The sequence below is a fragment of the Toxorhynchites rutilus genome, chromosome 3 (assembly GCF_029784135.1).
Source record: "Toxorhynchites rutilus septentrionalis strain SRP chromosome 3, ASM2978413v1, whole genome shotgun sequence".
NCBI classification, from domain to species: domain Eukaryota; kingdom Metazoa; phylum Arthropoda; class Insecta; order Diptera; family Culicidae; genus Toxorhynchites; species Toxorhynchites rutilus.
In genome coordinates this window covers 332,534,280-332,550,789 of record NC_073746.1, presented here as the reverse complement: position 1 = coordinate 332,550,789, position 16,510 = coordinate 332,534,280, and the positions used below count along the sequence as shown (strand labels likewise).

General features: G+C 42.0%; 1 protein-coding gene across 1 annotated transcript; it reads right to left on the bottom strand.

Moving 5' to 3' along the window:
- Window positions 1-15,222: 15,222 nt before the first annotated feature.
- Window positions 15,223-16,056, bottom strand: LOC129774604 (uncharacterized). Its single transcript, XM_055778367.1, has one exon. It carries the CDS (start codon window positions 16,054-16,056, stop codon window positions 15,223-15,225), a length of 834 nt encoding a protein of 277 aa, XP_055634342.1.
- Between the last annotated feature and the right edge of the window lie 454 nt (window positions 16,057-16,510).

Below are 16,510 nucleotides of genomic sequence, written 5' to 3'. Positions count from 1 at the left end.
TACTTACCTTGCATACCATTTATGTTTTAATACTTACCACATCAAAATACCTGATTCTAAAAGTATAATTTTGTCATTTAAGGCAGTATTCTAGTTTAGAAATTTGAAAAATATCTATTTTTTTTCTTCATATTTCTGTAGTTTAGGCATTCAAGAATAAGTCATAGAAGGGACTTATCGAAAATCCTATTATTTACCGAGTTAGAGCCATTTTAGTGATGCGGTATCTAACCTGATACAGCCTTAACAATGAACTTCAAACGCGTTTTCTCGAAACTAGTTTTTTCAAACTGGCGTACACGATATCTCAAGTTCTACTGAACCGATTCGTGTCGAATTTATATGGATACAATATGCAGGAATCTCTCTATCGCATGAACCACTAAAAATAATATTTTTTTAATTTTACTATTTTTAAAAAATCGGGAAATGTTAGAAAAAACGTTTTAAACCGCATTTTATTTTTCAAACGGCCGCCACTTTGTCAAAAAAGATGTTTTTGATTTGTCCGAGGTTCATGCCATAGCGGCATCTTTACTGATACAGAATCTGTTCGTTTTTTTTTTGTTTCAGATAACCAGAAGGGCTGGAATAGTGGACGCATAACTTTTTTTTTATCCCTCCCACTTCATCACCTCTTAACAATTCTCGTAATGAATATTTTTTCTCCGTACAATTTTTGTTTTATTGTTAAAAGATAGATGAACAAATAATAATATAATGGATACTAAATATATCCTTTGTTTTATTGTTACAGAGCTCGAAAAAACGTCCGAAATTCGTGTCTCTACACTAGAATACCCCCTTAAGGGATTTACCAAATAAAATATATATTAAACCGGAACACTACAGTTAGTGTGTACTATATAATACGAATGCTCAGCATGCGAACAAACATTTATTTATAAGAAAATATTGAAGTGATCGTTTTTGCTAGTTCTGTGTTGTGCTCTTTTGGTTTTCCATGCCAAGTTTGTTCTTTGGGCTTCGGTTGACAATATATCGAGCTATGGAAGAAAAGCTTGAAATTGCTCTCTCTTTCTTTCTCTCTCTCTCTCTCTCTCAGCTAATGGACCTTCTTTTTAAAATATTTCTGTGAAAATAAAACATTGTTCTCATGCCAATATGAATTATTTCGTGTTTGCATCGTGTTTGACTTTTGGTGCATTGTCCGCGATTTTCATTATCTTCGGTGACCCTTCCTCTCTATTCCGCGGATAATCGGATTACTACTGTACAAAAGCTTAATCTGAACATGGTAATTCTGAAATCTGGAATATATATATATATTTACATCAACTCATTGATGTTCAAATTCAATATCTGAACTGGAATCGATTGTTTATGAGTTGAACATTGCACAAAAAATCGTTTGGAACCACTTGAATAAGGCTGATACGGAAGATGCTCGATGTGACGCTCGAGTTAATACACAATATAGACCAATAGACCTCAAAAGAAGCTTGCGGAAATCGACTTCTCAGTTTTTCTTGCAATAAGACACCGCTCCGCTAGCTATCAGATAAGGCAAATATTACTCGACAAAACCAATTATGTCGAAAAATGATGCACTTCAATAAGCAAAAAACCATTGACTTGTAGCATGTTTCGAATCGAATAGATGCAATTGCGGCCTTATGCATTTAACTTTTATTACCCTGTTTCTGAAGTTGTGGTGACCAAAAGCGGTCAAAAACTGCATTCTGCCATCACTTGTATTTGTTTTTCCTAATAAGAAATTTCATTTATATTTTAATGATTTCCGGAAACCATAAATAATTACGAATTTAATGCTACCGGAGCGTTATGTTCCGTTGTAAAAATAACGTCCATTTAACCCTCCTGTACTCGCGTGCAAAATCATAACACGAATACTCGCGCACGGTGTCACAGACCGAAAATTAAACTACTCTGTAATGTGCCATTGTGTATTTTCCAGGCTTTATTGGCATTTATTTGAAGAAGAGGGTATGATTGAATGAAAAAACTCCAAAAAATATGTTTTCTTCGTCTTTATTATGTTTTAATAGTCATCTAATTCAGTCCCATCAAAACAGAGTAATTTTTGATACTTCAACACAAATAACGAAATTCGAATTTTTCACTGTTATTAATTAAAAGTAAGCAACAGAATATAATTCATGGAAGTATAAAGAGCTATAAAATAACATAAAAACGTATTAATCGATTGTGGTTTCATTGGAGTAAGAATCGAAACATAGCATAACTGCATGCTCGAAGCAAACATATTTTTTGCATTTCATGCAGTTGTTGCGTGTTTTTCGTTTTTTTTTATCAAAGAGAAGAATGTATAACGTATTCTAGACAATTACCAGATGATAAAGGTTCTGGAATAGAAAATTTGCATATTTATAATTGATAAGTTTAAGATTAGATTTGATTCGCATTTTTAAATAATTTAATCTGTGTAGAATCCAGCTCTTAAACCGACTGCTGAACGCAGCGTATCTTGAAAACGCACCACTAGTGTTGCGCAATTGGTCAGTTTTTAGGCAATTCCTTTTCCTCGATCACTTTTAATTTTTTTATCGTTAGAGTCACTATTAGCCGGTCACCAGTAGCCATAGTTGGAAAGTACATGTGTTATATCGCAATAAAGATTGGATTCTAGATTTTGGACTACGAGAAATATTAGCTTACTAAAAGTATACGCGTCGTTGTTTGGTGAATATTTAACCCCGAAAGTTTAAGCTCGTGATTCGACTCCCTGATGAAACAATAATATTATTTGTCTCTGTATTCTTGGTAAACTAAGAATTAATGCCTTTTTTAGATGGGGCATAAAAAAATTATATAGAAGAATTTCTAGGAACTTCCTTTTCTTTTTCTTGTTTTCTTGTAGATATTGTCCATTATAAAAAAAAATATCATCGAAACTGTAACTGTTAAAAATTACAATAAGCCACCGATTAGTTTATAGTGTACTGTTTACAATTCCTCCACAAGTTAAATTCTTTCACAAGTGTGTATATTTATGACCATTATATTTAGCGAATAACTATACGAATGTCAAACATTCATATTTTGCTTTTGAACGTATGAATCTAACGATGAATATATCGACGAATAGTTAATATATGGATCCGTTCAATCCAATTACAAAAGGGACTGAAATCAAATAGAATAGTCTGGTAATGATCTTATGCAATATATTCAATGAATATTCCACGCCGCTAACATAATTTTATACATTTCATTCAACAATATTCTAGAATATGAAAAATGGCACTTGTCCAAAAAAGTTACTCCTATACTCGCGTCGGTGTGTCAGACCGAAAGTGTTAAAAAAGTGGCACACGTCCCTTTTGTACCAACACATGCGATACGCTAAACGATGACGAACGACGAATAACGAAGCTAGAGAGAATCGCAAAGTCGTAGTGGTGATATTTTCTGAGAAATGAACGAATTATTGATTTCTCGGTCTGACAGACCAATGCGCGAGTATAGGAGTGTTAATTACACGCGACCATGGTGCTTACAAGTAAAGCATAAATTTCACACCTTTCTGATCAAAAGATGTAATGCTCAGTTCATGAGGCGGATGGGTGCGAAATTCGTCAATGAAGCGTAACTTTTTGCTTAACACACATTTGCCTTCATTGAAATGTTTCATCTATATCATCGTATGCACACATCTGTCTAAGAGTTAAATAAGTACCTATCCCTAATTATATCCTTCTACAGATGCATGAGAGTAGCATACATGAGTGCTTCGAAGCAAATCACTCTCGGACCAACTATTGATCATGAAGCATACACTTGAAAGAAAATGAATTAGCTATGGGGTCACATCAACGGTTTCGCGCGTGTTACTGAACACGTGTCATGTGTGGAACCATCAAATATGTTTACCGTCGTGTAGAGCTATTTTCAACACGTGGTGCTGCTTTGGATTTTTTTTCTTTTCAATGTTTTCAGAAACACTTTCTGTATTCATAAAATATGCGTTATTCTCATGGAATAACTTACATTATTATCCGCATTTCAAAATCTGCTAACATTGCTTATCGAAAAAAAATAAAAGTAGTAATGTACAGCTCCAGAAGTAGTTGCTTCATACCCATTGTGTTCACTATTTAAAATGGTCAATTTAACATCAATGGGCCCTATTATAGCGTCCCTGATATTTTCCTTTGGGAAACATTTCAGAAACGCTTAAATATATGTATATGTATATGTTTTGATCAGTATTTGTTTTCCGGTGTTTAATCATGTTGTAATTTACAATGCAGAACTTGATTCCACCGCATATTTCAGTGGCTGAAAATGAGTGGACAGACAAATCACCACCAGGTTGAACGACTCGTTGAACCAATGAAAGCGGATGTAAACATTGCTCGAGGTATTTGTGGAGGCAGTTCATTCTAATCCCGGTTAAGGAAAAGTGGGAGGAATTCAGTGAGGAGCTTAACGCACTGAGACCATCAATGCGTCTTAGTTCAGAATGACAGAAAGTAAGTGTTTCTTCTACGATTCATATAACTTCATAAGTAAATTTTATCATATTCTTTGAATTACTATCAACCGAATTTCCTACCTAAAAATTGCTTATTCCTGCTAACGTACATTAGTACTCACAAGCGCTCGGAGTTTTCGAACGCCGAGTGATCAGAACAATATACAGTGGTGTACAGGAAAACAGAGTATGGAGAAGGAGAATGAACCACGAACTGGCGCAACTCTACGGCGAACCCAGCATCCAGAAAGTCGCCAAGGCTGGACGAGTGCGATGGACAGGGCATGTTGTAAGATTGCCGGACAGCAGCCCTGCAAAGATGGTGTTCGCATCTAATCCGGTAGGAACAAGAAGGAGAGGAGCCCAGCGAGCGAGGTGGTTGAACCAGGTGGAGCAGGACTTGGCAAGAATCGGTGCAGCCGGGAGTTGGAGAACTGCAGCCATGGACCGGATTTATTGGAGAAGAGTAGTGAATCAGATCTAATTTCAATGGGATGTAGAGTCATAGTAAATAAAAAAACATTAGTACGTGTTACTTTTGTCAGCAATTTTTTATTGCTATCCTATACCAAACTTTCCATATGCTAAAGCTGAAATGTCTTGCAAAACAATAATGATTTTTTTAAATTACAGATTTGGATTGACATGAAGTGAGAGGTAAAGAAAACACTAGCACACAACAAGCGAGAATTCAGGGCCACAGGTGGTGGCTCAATACAATAAAGCTATTGACGCCGCTGCAACAAGAAATCGACGCTAAAAGAGAATTACATGCAAAAAAAATTTTTTGCTAAAAAAGTGGAATTCATGTGTGACTCCTTACGGAATTCCATAGATTGCGGTTGTGAAAATACATGAAAAAGTTCATTTTCTAATAACTATTTTTTCTTGTAAAGCAAATTGTTCCATGTTGTCCCATCCATGCATGCATTACGCCTATTAAGCTTCATTCGTTGAGGGAACATCAGTTTTCGTCAAAACATAACCATATTAACACTTTTGGAAATATAGATATTTATAATTATCATAGCAGATGTCTCAAAAAAAGATTTGGCATCCTTTCTATAGTGCTTTGTGAAACATTTCAAACTCGTTTCAAAATATTTCAGCACCGGCACTGAAATTCGAGCAGAGTAACGAATCGAGCTCGATTTCTATAATTCCAGATTTTACTTGGTGTGATAGTGATAGTGATTCTATCGAATCCTCGATTCGATCTCTATAATACGGCCCAATATTTGGTATTAGCGTCACCGGAGCCGAAATACAATAGATAGCATTTTTATTGTTCGCACTGTCATTTAAATATTATTTGTATTGTTGCTACCTTGTTGTATGCAGTGTTTTGTCATTTTTTAGTGTTACGAAAATTCATATTTGGGATTTGGGGTATTTAAGTATACACGCCACCGGAGCGCAATTCTCATTATGAATAGATTTTTCTTAATTAAATTTATTCTGAGGTCAACGTAATGGAAACGAAGACCCCATCAATCGAGGATAAGGAACATAGGCGGCCCTAAGCCGCCATCGGAAGCGGCGGCCATTATTTTGAGATATTTCAATTTGAAGTTTGGGCTCCCACTAATTGACTGTGTCGGATCAAATCTAGCATTTTACTGCTCACGTGCCACAAACAGGATGTCAAACATAACACTACTTTTCATGTTGTAAGCACACATCGTCGTCAATTTTTGATTCAGAACTTTTAGAAATATGAAAAAAACAAAGTTATGTTATGCTGCTTGACAAGCAAAACTTCGTTCGGGTTTATCGTTCGCTTTGGTTGAATGCAATTACGTTTTTTACAGTCTGCTACACTGAACTTTTCGTTTGGAGCTGTTGTCAATTGTCCGAATGACATAGTCTATTTACAGTCGATAGATCATTATTTTCTGCATCCAATGGTGTAAGTAACTCAGTTTTGAAAAAAAATGGCGCTTGGTTCGTTTTGACAGAACCCCGATCATAAAATGTATTGTAAATGTGTTTGAATGTTTCAACGATCTATAAAATTAATCGAATGTGATCAACAAAACAGAACTAATGAAAAGATTTGAACGAAGATTTGATTAACGTTTCTTGATTCAATATAATTCATTCATATAACTGACATGTTTGATCTCTTAAAAGTGAAACGTAAGGCGAAAAAAATTATGTATTTCTGTCTTAAAGTAGAAAAATGAAATGAAGAAATTCAATTTCAATTTCGTTCGATTGTTGTCTGGGCGGAAAATACGCGATTGCCGTTTCCAAGATGGACGGTTAGATTTAAAACTGTTCATGAAATTGAAACAACGATACGTCAGACAGCTTCAATGGAGCTGATGTACCTGCCTATTTTGTAGCGTAATTTTTCGTCATTTTCATTCAATAGAGTATTCACATCGGTATTCTGAATTTTAAATACATACATTGTTGGTGGAAATCGTGTTTCGGGTCGTTAAAAACACCTCTTGATAGCAGTAGATACAGCTTCAAAGCTGAAAATTTATCTTTAAGTTTTACATCTTCATATTATTTATTGAGAACTTACATTTTGGTGTTTTCTTCGATAAACAAATTCAATTATAAATTTACCTTCTTCGACTAAGAGTTTTCTTCATAAACTTGCTCAACTGCACTTTCTATTATTTCTGTTTTCTTTTTCTGACAGTTCTCTACCATCCGTATTCTGTCAATTTGACAGCCCTGCTTTGCGTTCGTCAACTCATTCGTAAAAGGCGTAACCGGCACTCACTCAGACGTTAGGTGACGGTTGCACAGTGGGTCCGTCTACATCCCCCCGCCCGTGTAGTTCCGGTACGCCTGAGACCTCATCTTCCAGAGTATCTCGCTGACTTGGTTGCTGGTCGACCTATCGTTCCTCTCGTCGTATACACCATCGTTCTTTTAACTTGCCAGTCCTTCGACTTTACGACGTCCATGATGCGACCCCGAATCCAACCATTTCTCTTTCCTTCATCGACCACAATCACTAAATCTCCGGGTTTCAGTGGTTTCACCGGATGGAACCATTTGGTGCGCCTTGTCAGCGTCGGCAGATATGCGCGGACCCAGCGACTCCAGAATGTGTCCACTAGGTGCTACACCAACTTCCAACTATCCCGCAATGTTCCTGTATCTCTGGCCAAGGCCTGAGATGGTTGATGCACGCCTTTCGTTCGGTAGAGAAGGAAGTGGTTCGGCGTTAGTGCCTCTTGTTCTGCGTATTCTAGTGGGATGTATGTGAGGGGCCTCGAGTTTACCACCGATTCAGCCTCAAGCACAACCGTGTCCAGAACCTCGTCACTGGAATGATGCGGATGATCCGCGATCGCCGCCATCGCTGTCTTCACCGACCTGACCAAGCGCTCCCACGAACCTCCCATATTGGACGCTAGTGGTGGATTGAAGAGCCACTTGGCGTCGGAATTTGTAAATGTTACGGCACAGCCCTCGTAGATTGGTTTTAGTTGCCTTTGTAGTAAATGGTTTGCTCCAACGAAACTGGTCCCGTTATCAGAGCTGAATGTCGTTGGCGAACCTCTGCGTGCTACGAATCTCCTAATGGCCATTACGCAGGACTGGGTTGACAGACTGTATACTACCTCTAGATACACTGCGCTGATCGACAGACACGTGAATAGTGCGATGCAACGCTTGGCCAGACTACGACCCTGCTTCACAAAAACCGGTCCGAAATAGTCCAATTCCGTGTGTGTGAATGGTCGTATATAAACGATCCCCCGTTATTACTGGCTGTGGTATGGTCCGATGATGCAGAAACACTGCACGAAGATCCTCCTACAGAGGATACAGAATACATTTTTCACAACTGTCTGCCAGAATTCATCTGACTCCTTCAGGAAGCTTGGGCCGGTGTACCACCACGCCTTTGAATTGAAGCTGAGCCCGTCACCCCATTTCGTAGCTTGATCTGCGATATTAACCTTAGATGGAACTTTTCTCCACTCGTCTATGTCCGTTATGGATAGTATCTCTCCTACTCGGAAGCCAACAAACTGAAGGTAGCGTCGAGTCTCCGATCTCAGCCACGCTAGGACTGTAGAAGAATCGGATCAGAAAATCTTGCAGCGATCTATATTGATAACGCTTTTCTGATATTTTCTAACAATCGAGGTATCGAAAGCGGCTTCAATGGCGCTACCTTTGTCTTTGCTTCAATCAAGGCACATCGGAGTACCCCGTTACTCCAACTGCGGAGGTACGCGACGCATGCGTAGGCATTTTTGCTCGCATCCACAACGACGTTTATCTGCGATCCTGTTGTTGTGGCTCCAATGTCGGAAAAATAGCATATTGGTACGCGAACCTCATTGATGTTTGCAAGTAGTCCACTCCACTTGCGCCAGTCAGCCAGAATCTCTCCGCTGATCGGTTCGTCCTAAACGGGACCCGTCCACCAGATCCGTTGCATAAGTATCTTTCCATGAACAGAGTAATGCGCTACTAGCCCTAACGGATCGAATAACGACATGATCGTTTTCAGCACATGACGTTTGACGCTTTCTGGCTTTCTACTATTTTGCGAACGTCCTCCTTCAAACTGTTATCAAAGCTGAAGACATCCTCCGATGGCCTCCACACCATACCGAGCACTCTTTCGATGCACACCTCTGGATTTATCGACTTCTCTCTTAGGTAAACAGGGTTCGTCATAGACCCACAACAGGCCGAACTCCAGCCTTCCACCCACTCGTCGAGTAGTCTCTCGTAGGATCTTCAACGCTCGCTTATCTTCCTCTGATTGAGGGCATCGCTTTATATTTGCTTCATCGATTGCCAGGAACTGTCTAAACAGGTTTTGAAGTTTCGATACTTGTTCGTTGTACTCCACATGAGTGTTCATGTACTCCACGAGTCTAGTATCAGTGGTTGTTGTTGTTGTTGTATTGAATTATAGAGACTTTGAGCTGTATGACAGTCATTCGTCTCTTTGTTCCCCTTTACACACCGGAACAACCACTCAAAGTTACACAATACTTGTAGGTAATCATTTCAGGTGGGCGCAGGCGCCTCTTTTAGATTACCCTGGTACATGATACCAGGGTGTAAGCGTTCAAGTTTTGATTGCAGTATCAAATGTACTGAATCAGGTTAGCCTCTTTAAGGAAATCCAGAGTATTTCTTTCTTTCCGTGTGTCGTTCTGCAAAACGGCATCTAGGCCACCAGTTAAGCCGTACCTCCTACGAAGGTCCGCAGTTCGCATGCATTCCGTTAGAATATGCCCCACCGTCAGACGGGTGCCGCAACAGGTAGGGGGCTCTTCTTTCTTTGCTAGGAAGTTATGAGTCAACCACGTATGCCCGATGCGAAGTCGCGAGAGAATTCGCTGTTCATACGTGTTGGCTCGGTCCCTCCATTTGCCGGTTGATGCTTTAATTCTACGAAACTGCAGGAGAACGGAATTGTTCGCCCTTCTAATGAGGTCCTTACCAGGTATACCCATACTGGTAATGGAGCCTCTCCGTCCTTCGTTAGCAAGTCGATCGGCTTCCTCGTTCCCCGGGATCCCGGTGTGACCCGGAATCCAACATAGGATCGCACTACTTCCTCTTAGCTGCTCTTCAATTTCTTGAATGATGGGGTGTTTGATAGTACTACCCTCTACAGCTTTGTCGAGTATCCCAATGGCTGATGCGTCATCAGTGACGGACCCGTCAGTATAGACAATGCGTTTGTTAGCAAAGTCAGTACGTAGGGCCTCGTTCACCACCGCTTGCACCTTCTGGGGGTTATCCCCAGCCCTAACGAACCGTTTTACCCTCCAGCTGATGGAGGGAGGAATGGCATCCCAGGCTCTAGGAGAGCATCGACTTAACCGCAGGGGGCGAGGCAGTATCTCCCCCGTTAGGGTTTGATATTTTTGCCTTGCCCTAACCCCGTATGGGGTATCAAGCGATAGGTTGGCTGGGCACTCCTCCCACCTGACTAGTGCATGGATCATCCTCTGCACACATACCATCTCGAAAGGTGGTTCCCTTATCTCAGCAAGTAGACTCTTAATAGGACTACTATAAAACGCACCTGTGATTATGCGAATTCCGCTGTTATAGGCTGATTCCAACATATTAAAATATTTATCCGCTTTACTAGCGAGGATGATACCGTACACTAGTCGTGGGATTATCCAGCTTTTGAAAATATTCAAAAGGGAGTCCCGTGGGCTGCCTTTCAGCCTTCCTTTAATCGCTTTTAGAACGTTCAGGTGATCCGCGATCTTTTTCTTGACCAGTTTTGCATTTAGCTTGAAATTCAAGTTTCTATCAATCGTGACTCCGAGGAGTGTAGAGTTGAATCCCTCTGGGATAGCTTTCCCATTCATAAAGATAGGAGCTCTTTGTGCACCCCTGGCCCGTCGTCTTATTGACAAAATACTTGATTTCTCACTAGAAATCGTGAACCCAACTTCGTCTGCCCACATCGATACACTCTTGACTGCGCTCTGCAATCGATTCCTGGATCTTTGCACTAAGCCTGATGATATTAGAAGTATGTCATCCGCATAGAGGATAACCTTCACTCCATCAGGGATGAAATCGAAAATCGAATTCATTGCTACCAGGAAAAGAGTGACCGATAGGATTGCACCTTGGGGAACTCCGTTTTCGGCAATTTTCTCACTGGAAAAGCGATCCCCAACTGCTACTTTGAAGGTTCTGTCGGTTAGAAAGCTAGCAAGGTATGCCATCATTCTTCCCGCAAAACCCCAGTTCGCAAGCGTTGCCAGAATATAGCGCCGCCACACCTGGTCGTAAGCCTTAGTAATGTCTAAAAGGGCACAGGTGCTAACATGTGAGGGCTTGAAATGCTTATGGAGGCATACTTCGAGTTCTACTAGGTAGCTTTCGACTCTCCTACCAGAGCGGAATCCAAACTGCCGTTCGTCCAAGAGCTTCTCTCTTTCCTCAGTCAGTCTTCTGTTAACCATCTTTTCCATTACTTTCCCCACGCAGCTGAGTAGCGATATGGGTCTATAGCCACTGACACTAGATGTTTTCTCTTTGGACTTGGGTAAAGGTATTACGATCCCAGTCTTCCACACACTAGGGATGGTGCCACCCATCCATATGTCGTTATACACTTGCAGCAGCAAGCATTTCGCCGCGATTGGGAGGTGCTTTAACATGGGGTAGCCTATATCGTCTACACCGCATGCCTGCCCTTTCACTCTACTGAGTGCCCAATCAAATTCGGATAGGCTATAAACTTCGTTATACTTGTCCGAGTTGTGTGTTGGGAAATCGTGAGGAAGTCTTTCACATTCCTCCTTTAGCTCTTTGAATTGCGTAGAATAAACATTCGAAGCCGACATTTCCGCAAACTATTCGGCAAGAATTTCACTAGTACAAGCGGGGTCATCGGTAGTGGTATTACCGTTTACCAGCTTGATGGACTCTTGAATCGTCCTCCCACTAAGTGAATTGATTCTCTGCCATAACATTTTAGCTGGCAGTTCAGAATTTATTTCACTAATGAACTTTACCCAGCTATCCTTCTTAGATTTCCATACACACTTTCTAGCAACTCGCTGAGCTGTAAGGAAGGAAGTCAAAGCTTCCCTCTTTCTGGGATCGTCGTCACTCAACCTCCTAAGTGCTCTAAGAGTTTTCCGTCTAAGACGTATTGCCTCTTTAACTTCCCCGTTCCACCAAGGGACCCTCTTTCTACCGGGCAGCCCGCTAGTGCGAGGAATGTGTTTTGCAGCAGCATTCAACATAAGCTAAGTCAACTGGTCAAGATCAAGATGCGCGGAATCACGCACTGAGCGATCTATATCGTCCCGATACCCCATCCAGTCAGCTCCATCAAACTTCCACCTTTTACGGTATCTGATCGATGGTTTGTTCCTATCAAGGGTGATAATAATAGGAAAATGGTCACTGCTGAAAGTGTCATCAGAAGTAGACCATTGAAGCTTACTGGTTAATGTGGGGAAGACCATAGTCAGGTCAATCGCAGTGGTTTGCCCTGACATATGGTCTATTCTGGTGTGAGCCCCATCATTTAAGAATTATTGGCCAGCTCGATCACCGCCAAACCTCTACGGTTTGATTTGCTTGATCCCCAAAGAGGATCGTGCGCGTTCAAATCCCCTCCTAATAGGAGGGGAGCGTTAAAGTTTAAAAGAATTTGCTCGATCTCTTGCACCACCGCCCTGTGATTGTGAAATCTAGGGGGTATGTACAAGTTAAAGGCGATGACATGTACGGGGTACATGATTTCAACACCTAAGATCGGCAGGCTCGATGTTATTGAGCATTCTTTAAACGTGATATCCTTGCGGATACCAATGGCAATACCATCATCGGGGGTAGGATGTCCCTCTTTATAGATCCAACTATATTCTACGATGCTCTTCCAAGGGAAGATAGCATTCGGAACAAGTGTCTCTTGAAGTAGGATTATTGCCGGGGAGAACTTCCGGCTGAGAAGCTGTAAGTCTCCCACATTTTGTCGTAACCCTCTTATGTTCCATTGAATAATTAAATTCTCCGGAATATTGAAAATGAAAAATAAAAACACAGGGTCGAGTTAGCTTATGTCAATAATATTGGGATCAATACTAAGCGACGAGTTAGCGCTCGAAGGGGGATGCTCCGTTTTTCCACTCTTTTTGAGTGGCGGCGATAACCCCTCTGGGCTGCAGGGCTTACCAGACACGGTGTCCTTTTGCCTCTGCTTACGCTTCACACCGGCCACTCTCTCCACGAGGTGCATTTCCTCGGGGGAGAGTGCTGATATCGCTAACCCAGTATCAGGCGTGGAGTCGGGAGCCGTACTGGCACCCGAAGCCGCGCACTGAGCATCCCCTCTAGGGGGGGTAACCCTTGGGGGTAACGGTACAGCAGCAGCACCAGAGCTAGGCTTAGGTGCCACGCTGGCCCTACCCTCCCCAGAGGAGGATGAGGTGCTGGGTTTGGACTTGCCGGTGCTAGGCAAGGAGCCAGACCCAGACTTAGAGACGGCGCTGGAACCCCCAACCTAAGCGGCGGGTGCCGCAGTCGATGTGGGTTTCCCAGCTGCCGATCTCGTGGTCCCCTTCTTTGCAGAAGGTACCTTGGGAGGAGTGGGCTTACGAGGATTTGAGGTGAGACCTGCACCGGGCCTCTTACTCAAACTAGTAGCTTCCCCTTTGGGAGTGCTACTACCCTCAGATAATTTGCTGGTTAGCTCGTTTACGACCTTCTCCAGCTCTGAGATCCTCTTTTTCAATTTTCCGATAAGAGCCTTATCGGGGGACAAACGCGTTGGTGCGCTATTGGTGCTGGCACTCTTAGAAGTGGCACTTGGCGCAGGGTCAGCTATCTTCGAGGACTTTAAGACAGCCGCATACGACGTTGCCGCCGTTTTGGCCGTCTCGAGTTTCCTTGCTTCTGCAAAGGAAACGTTAGCATTCATCTTTGATGATATTTTGTTCTTTGAGAAAAACAGGGCAACTTCTGCTGTTTAAGCAGTGGCCGTTGCTCCTGCAATTCCTGCAGAACAGTTCATTGCCGCACTTAATTATATCTGGGTGCTCTTGCGAGCATCTCCAGCACACCGCCTCTTTTTTCCCGCACTTGACGGAAATATGGCCAAATTGGTAACATTTAAAACATTGTGTTGGTTTGGGAATGTATTTTCTGGTCTTAATGACCAGAAAACCCAACCGAACACTTTCCGGCAGAATGGACGTATTAAACGTCAGGATAAGTAGAGGAGTGTTCACGACAACTCCCTCTACTTTCTTTGTTACGCGCTTAACTTTTATGACTTGTTGAAGTTTTAACTCCTTCTCCAAGTCACCTTCCGTCATATCTGTCGCATCGCGACAGAAAACCACCCCCATGGACATATTAAGGGTGGGGTGGAACGAACTTTTCACCTCTGTATTATCGATGAGTTTTCCAATTTTCACCAGCTTTTCAGCTTGGCTCCTGTTGGAAACTTCAACGATATACTTTCGACCTCTATCACTGGTCCTAGCTCCAACGATATACTCGCTGAAGTGGGCCAGTGATTTACTGATAATGAAGGGATTCCGAGGAAGCCCTTCCCCATTTTTGGCCTCTAGGACCAGAAAGGTGGTACCGCACACCACACTACACGCCGCGCTACTGCTATCTACCCTCTGGGGATAGATAGTCTTCTTCTTATTCGTTTTGGATTTGATTTTTGTAAAACTCATAAAAGACCCACGAGTCGCTAGGGAAACACCGGTTCGCTGTGCCAGAGCCCTGCAGTAACACAGTAGGGTCAAAATTACTGTGGGGGTGCCCTGGTATCCCACAGGTACCGTTAACGACTTCGTATTTGTATCGCCCCCTCCGCCATTCATCCATTGGCACGGTTACTGCACACCGTGGAATTAGGGGCCCGAATAGTCCATTTAGCGTTATCCAGGCTGCACCACGAGGAGGCGGACTACGCTACAGCACAGTATCAGTGGTGTGTCGCACATATAAACACAATTCAAGCCGTGTATTTGCTACAACCAGCTCACTATTACTGCTATCTCGACTCTTGAGTGAACTGATCAGTTTAGCGTTGTCTACCCCGATAATAAGACTGGGAGTGACTTGGCTATAACTACTTAACGGTATCTTCTTTATATATGGATGATCTACACAAAGTTCTTCGTAACTCACAGTTTAACTGGGAAGTTTTAAATGTCCCACCGTCCTTGCTTTCAGCGGAAATTGCTTTTTCTCATTTCTCCCAGCGATTGTAATTTCAATGCGTTGTGACTCTTTCTTCATTCTCGTGACGTCTCCCGTCCAACAGAGATCAAGCGGCTCCCTAGGTCCTTCAACTCCAAAGGATCCGATACTTCAGCTTCCATCATCGTCGACAAAGACCCATCGTCAAGGAAAGCATAGACGTTAACGCGCTTCCCGTTCGCGAACAACGTTACAGGAAGATATCTTAGCAATGCTGATGATGTTATAGAGTAATGATGTTGGTGTGCAACGCTATTGCTGAAAGATGTTGATGGTGTGAGTGTTCCCAGCTCAGTTGTCCTCGAGAGCAGCAAATGATGATGACGCCTACGACAGTCCCCAACTCCACATTCTTTCTTGGAGCGGCACGGCCACGATCGATGAGGCATGAGACAAATTCGACACAATCCCTTCAACTTCATCACTTTCCACCGTTTATCTACATCCAATTTAATGAATTCTGGATACACGGCTATACGATGTTCAGTGCTCTCACAGTGGGAGCATGGTCTGCTAATTATATTCACAGTTTCCTTCTGCTGCGGCCTACTAACTTCAGGTCTGTACGTGGAAGAAGCTTGCTGATGAATGAAAAGCTTCTCTTTTGCCAGTTTCTCCTTTTTATTTTTCTCCGATCTTACCGCACTTTCGTAACTTAGATCCGTGTTCAATGTGCCTTCGTTTGCCATTGTTACCAAATCCGTCATGAAATGATTGAACGTCTCCAAATCGACTGTATGAAAGGACGCCCATTGTAGCTTCAAGATTGGGGGAAACCTATCCACCATCTCCAGCAACAACATCGGATTGCTAACGTGTTGTCGTTGGTTTGCCAGTATCATGTGCTCAACCAAATTCCTAACTCCCATTCCAAATTTGATTAGGGGGTTTTCAGATCATCGCCCCTGGGCGAATGAATTTCCTGCATCCGTTTTAGTAGCGAGTTAATGATGACTTCTGGTCTTCCGTACAGTCGTTCCAATTGTTCAGCCGTTGGCCCATCGCACTACCCTGACGAACACAATCATAATTATTCTGTTGCGTTAGTGCTGATCGTATGTTCAAGTCTCCGAACGTGATTGTAGAGAATGGGAATTGTGTAAATAAAAATGATTTAATTAGCAAATGAAAATGATTACTATGTGTCTCGTCATACTCAAAAGATAAAGAATAAATTATTATAAAATATAACTTGAAACATCAAAATGATAATTAATACGTACGTAATTAGAATATTTGGAAGCCCCTCGGCGGTCGTCCGAAATCAAACGAATGTCGGTGAGCGCCACAAGTCCGAACGAAACGTTCGGATTCTCTTGGCTA

Coding starts and splice junctions, on each gene's coding strand:
- LOC129774604 (XM_055778367.1), bottom strand. CDS start 16,056: ATGGGAGTTAGGAATTTGGTTGAGCACATGATACTGGCAAACCAACGA.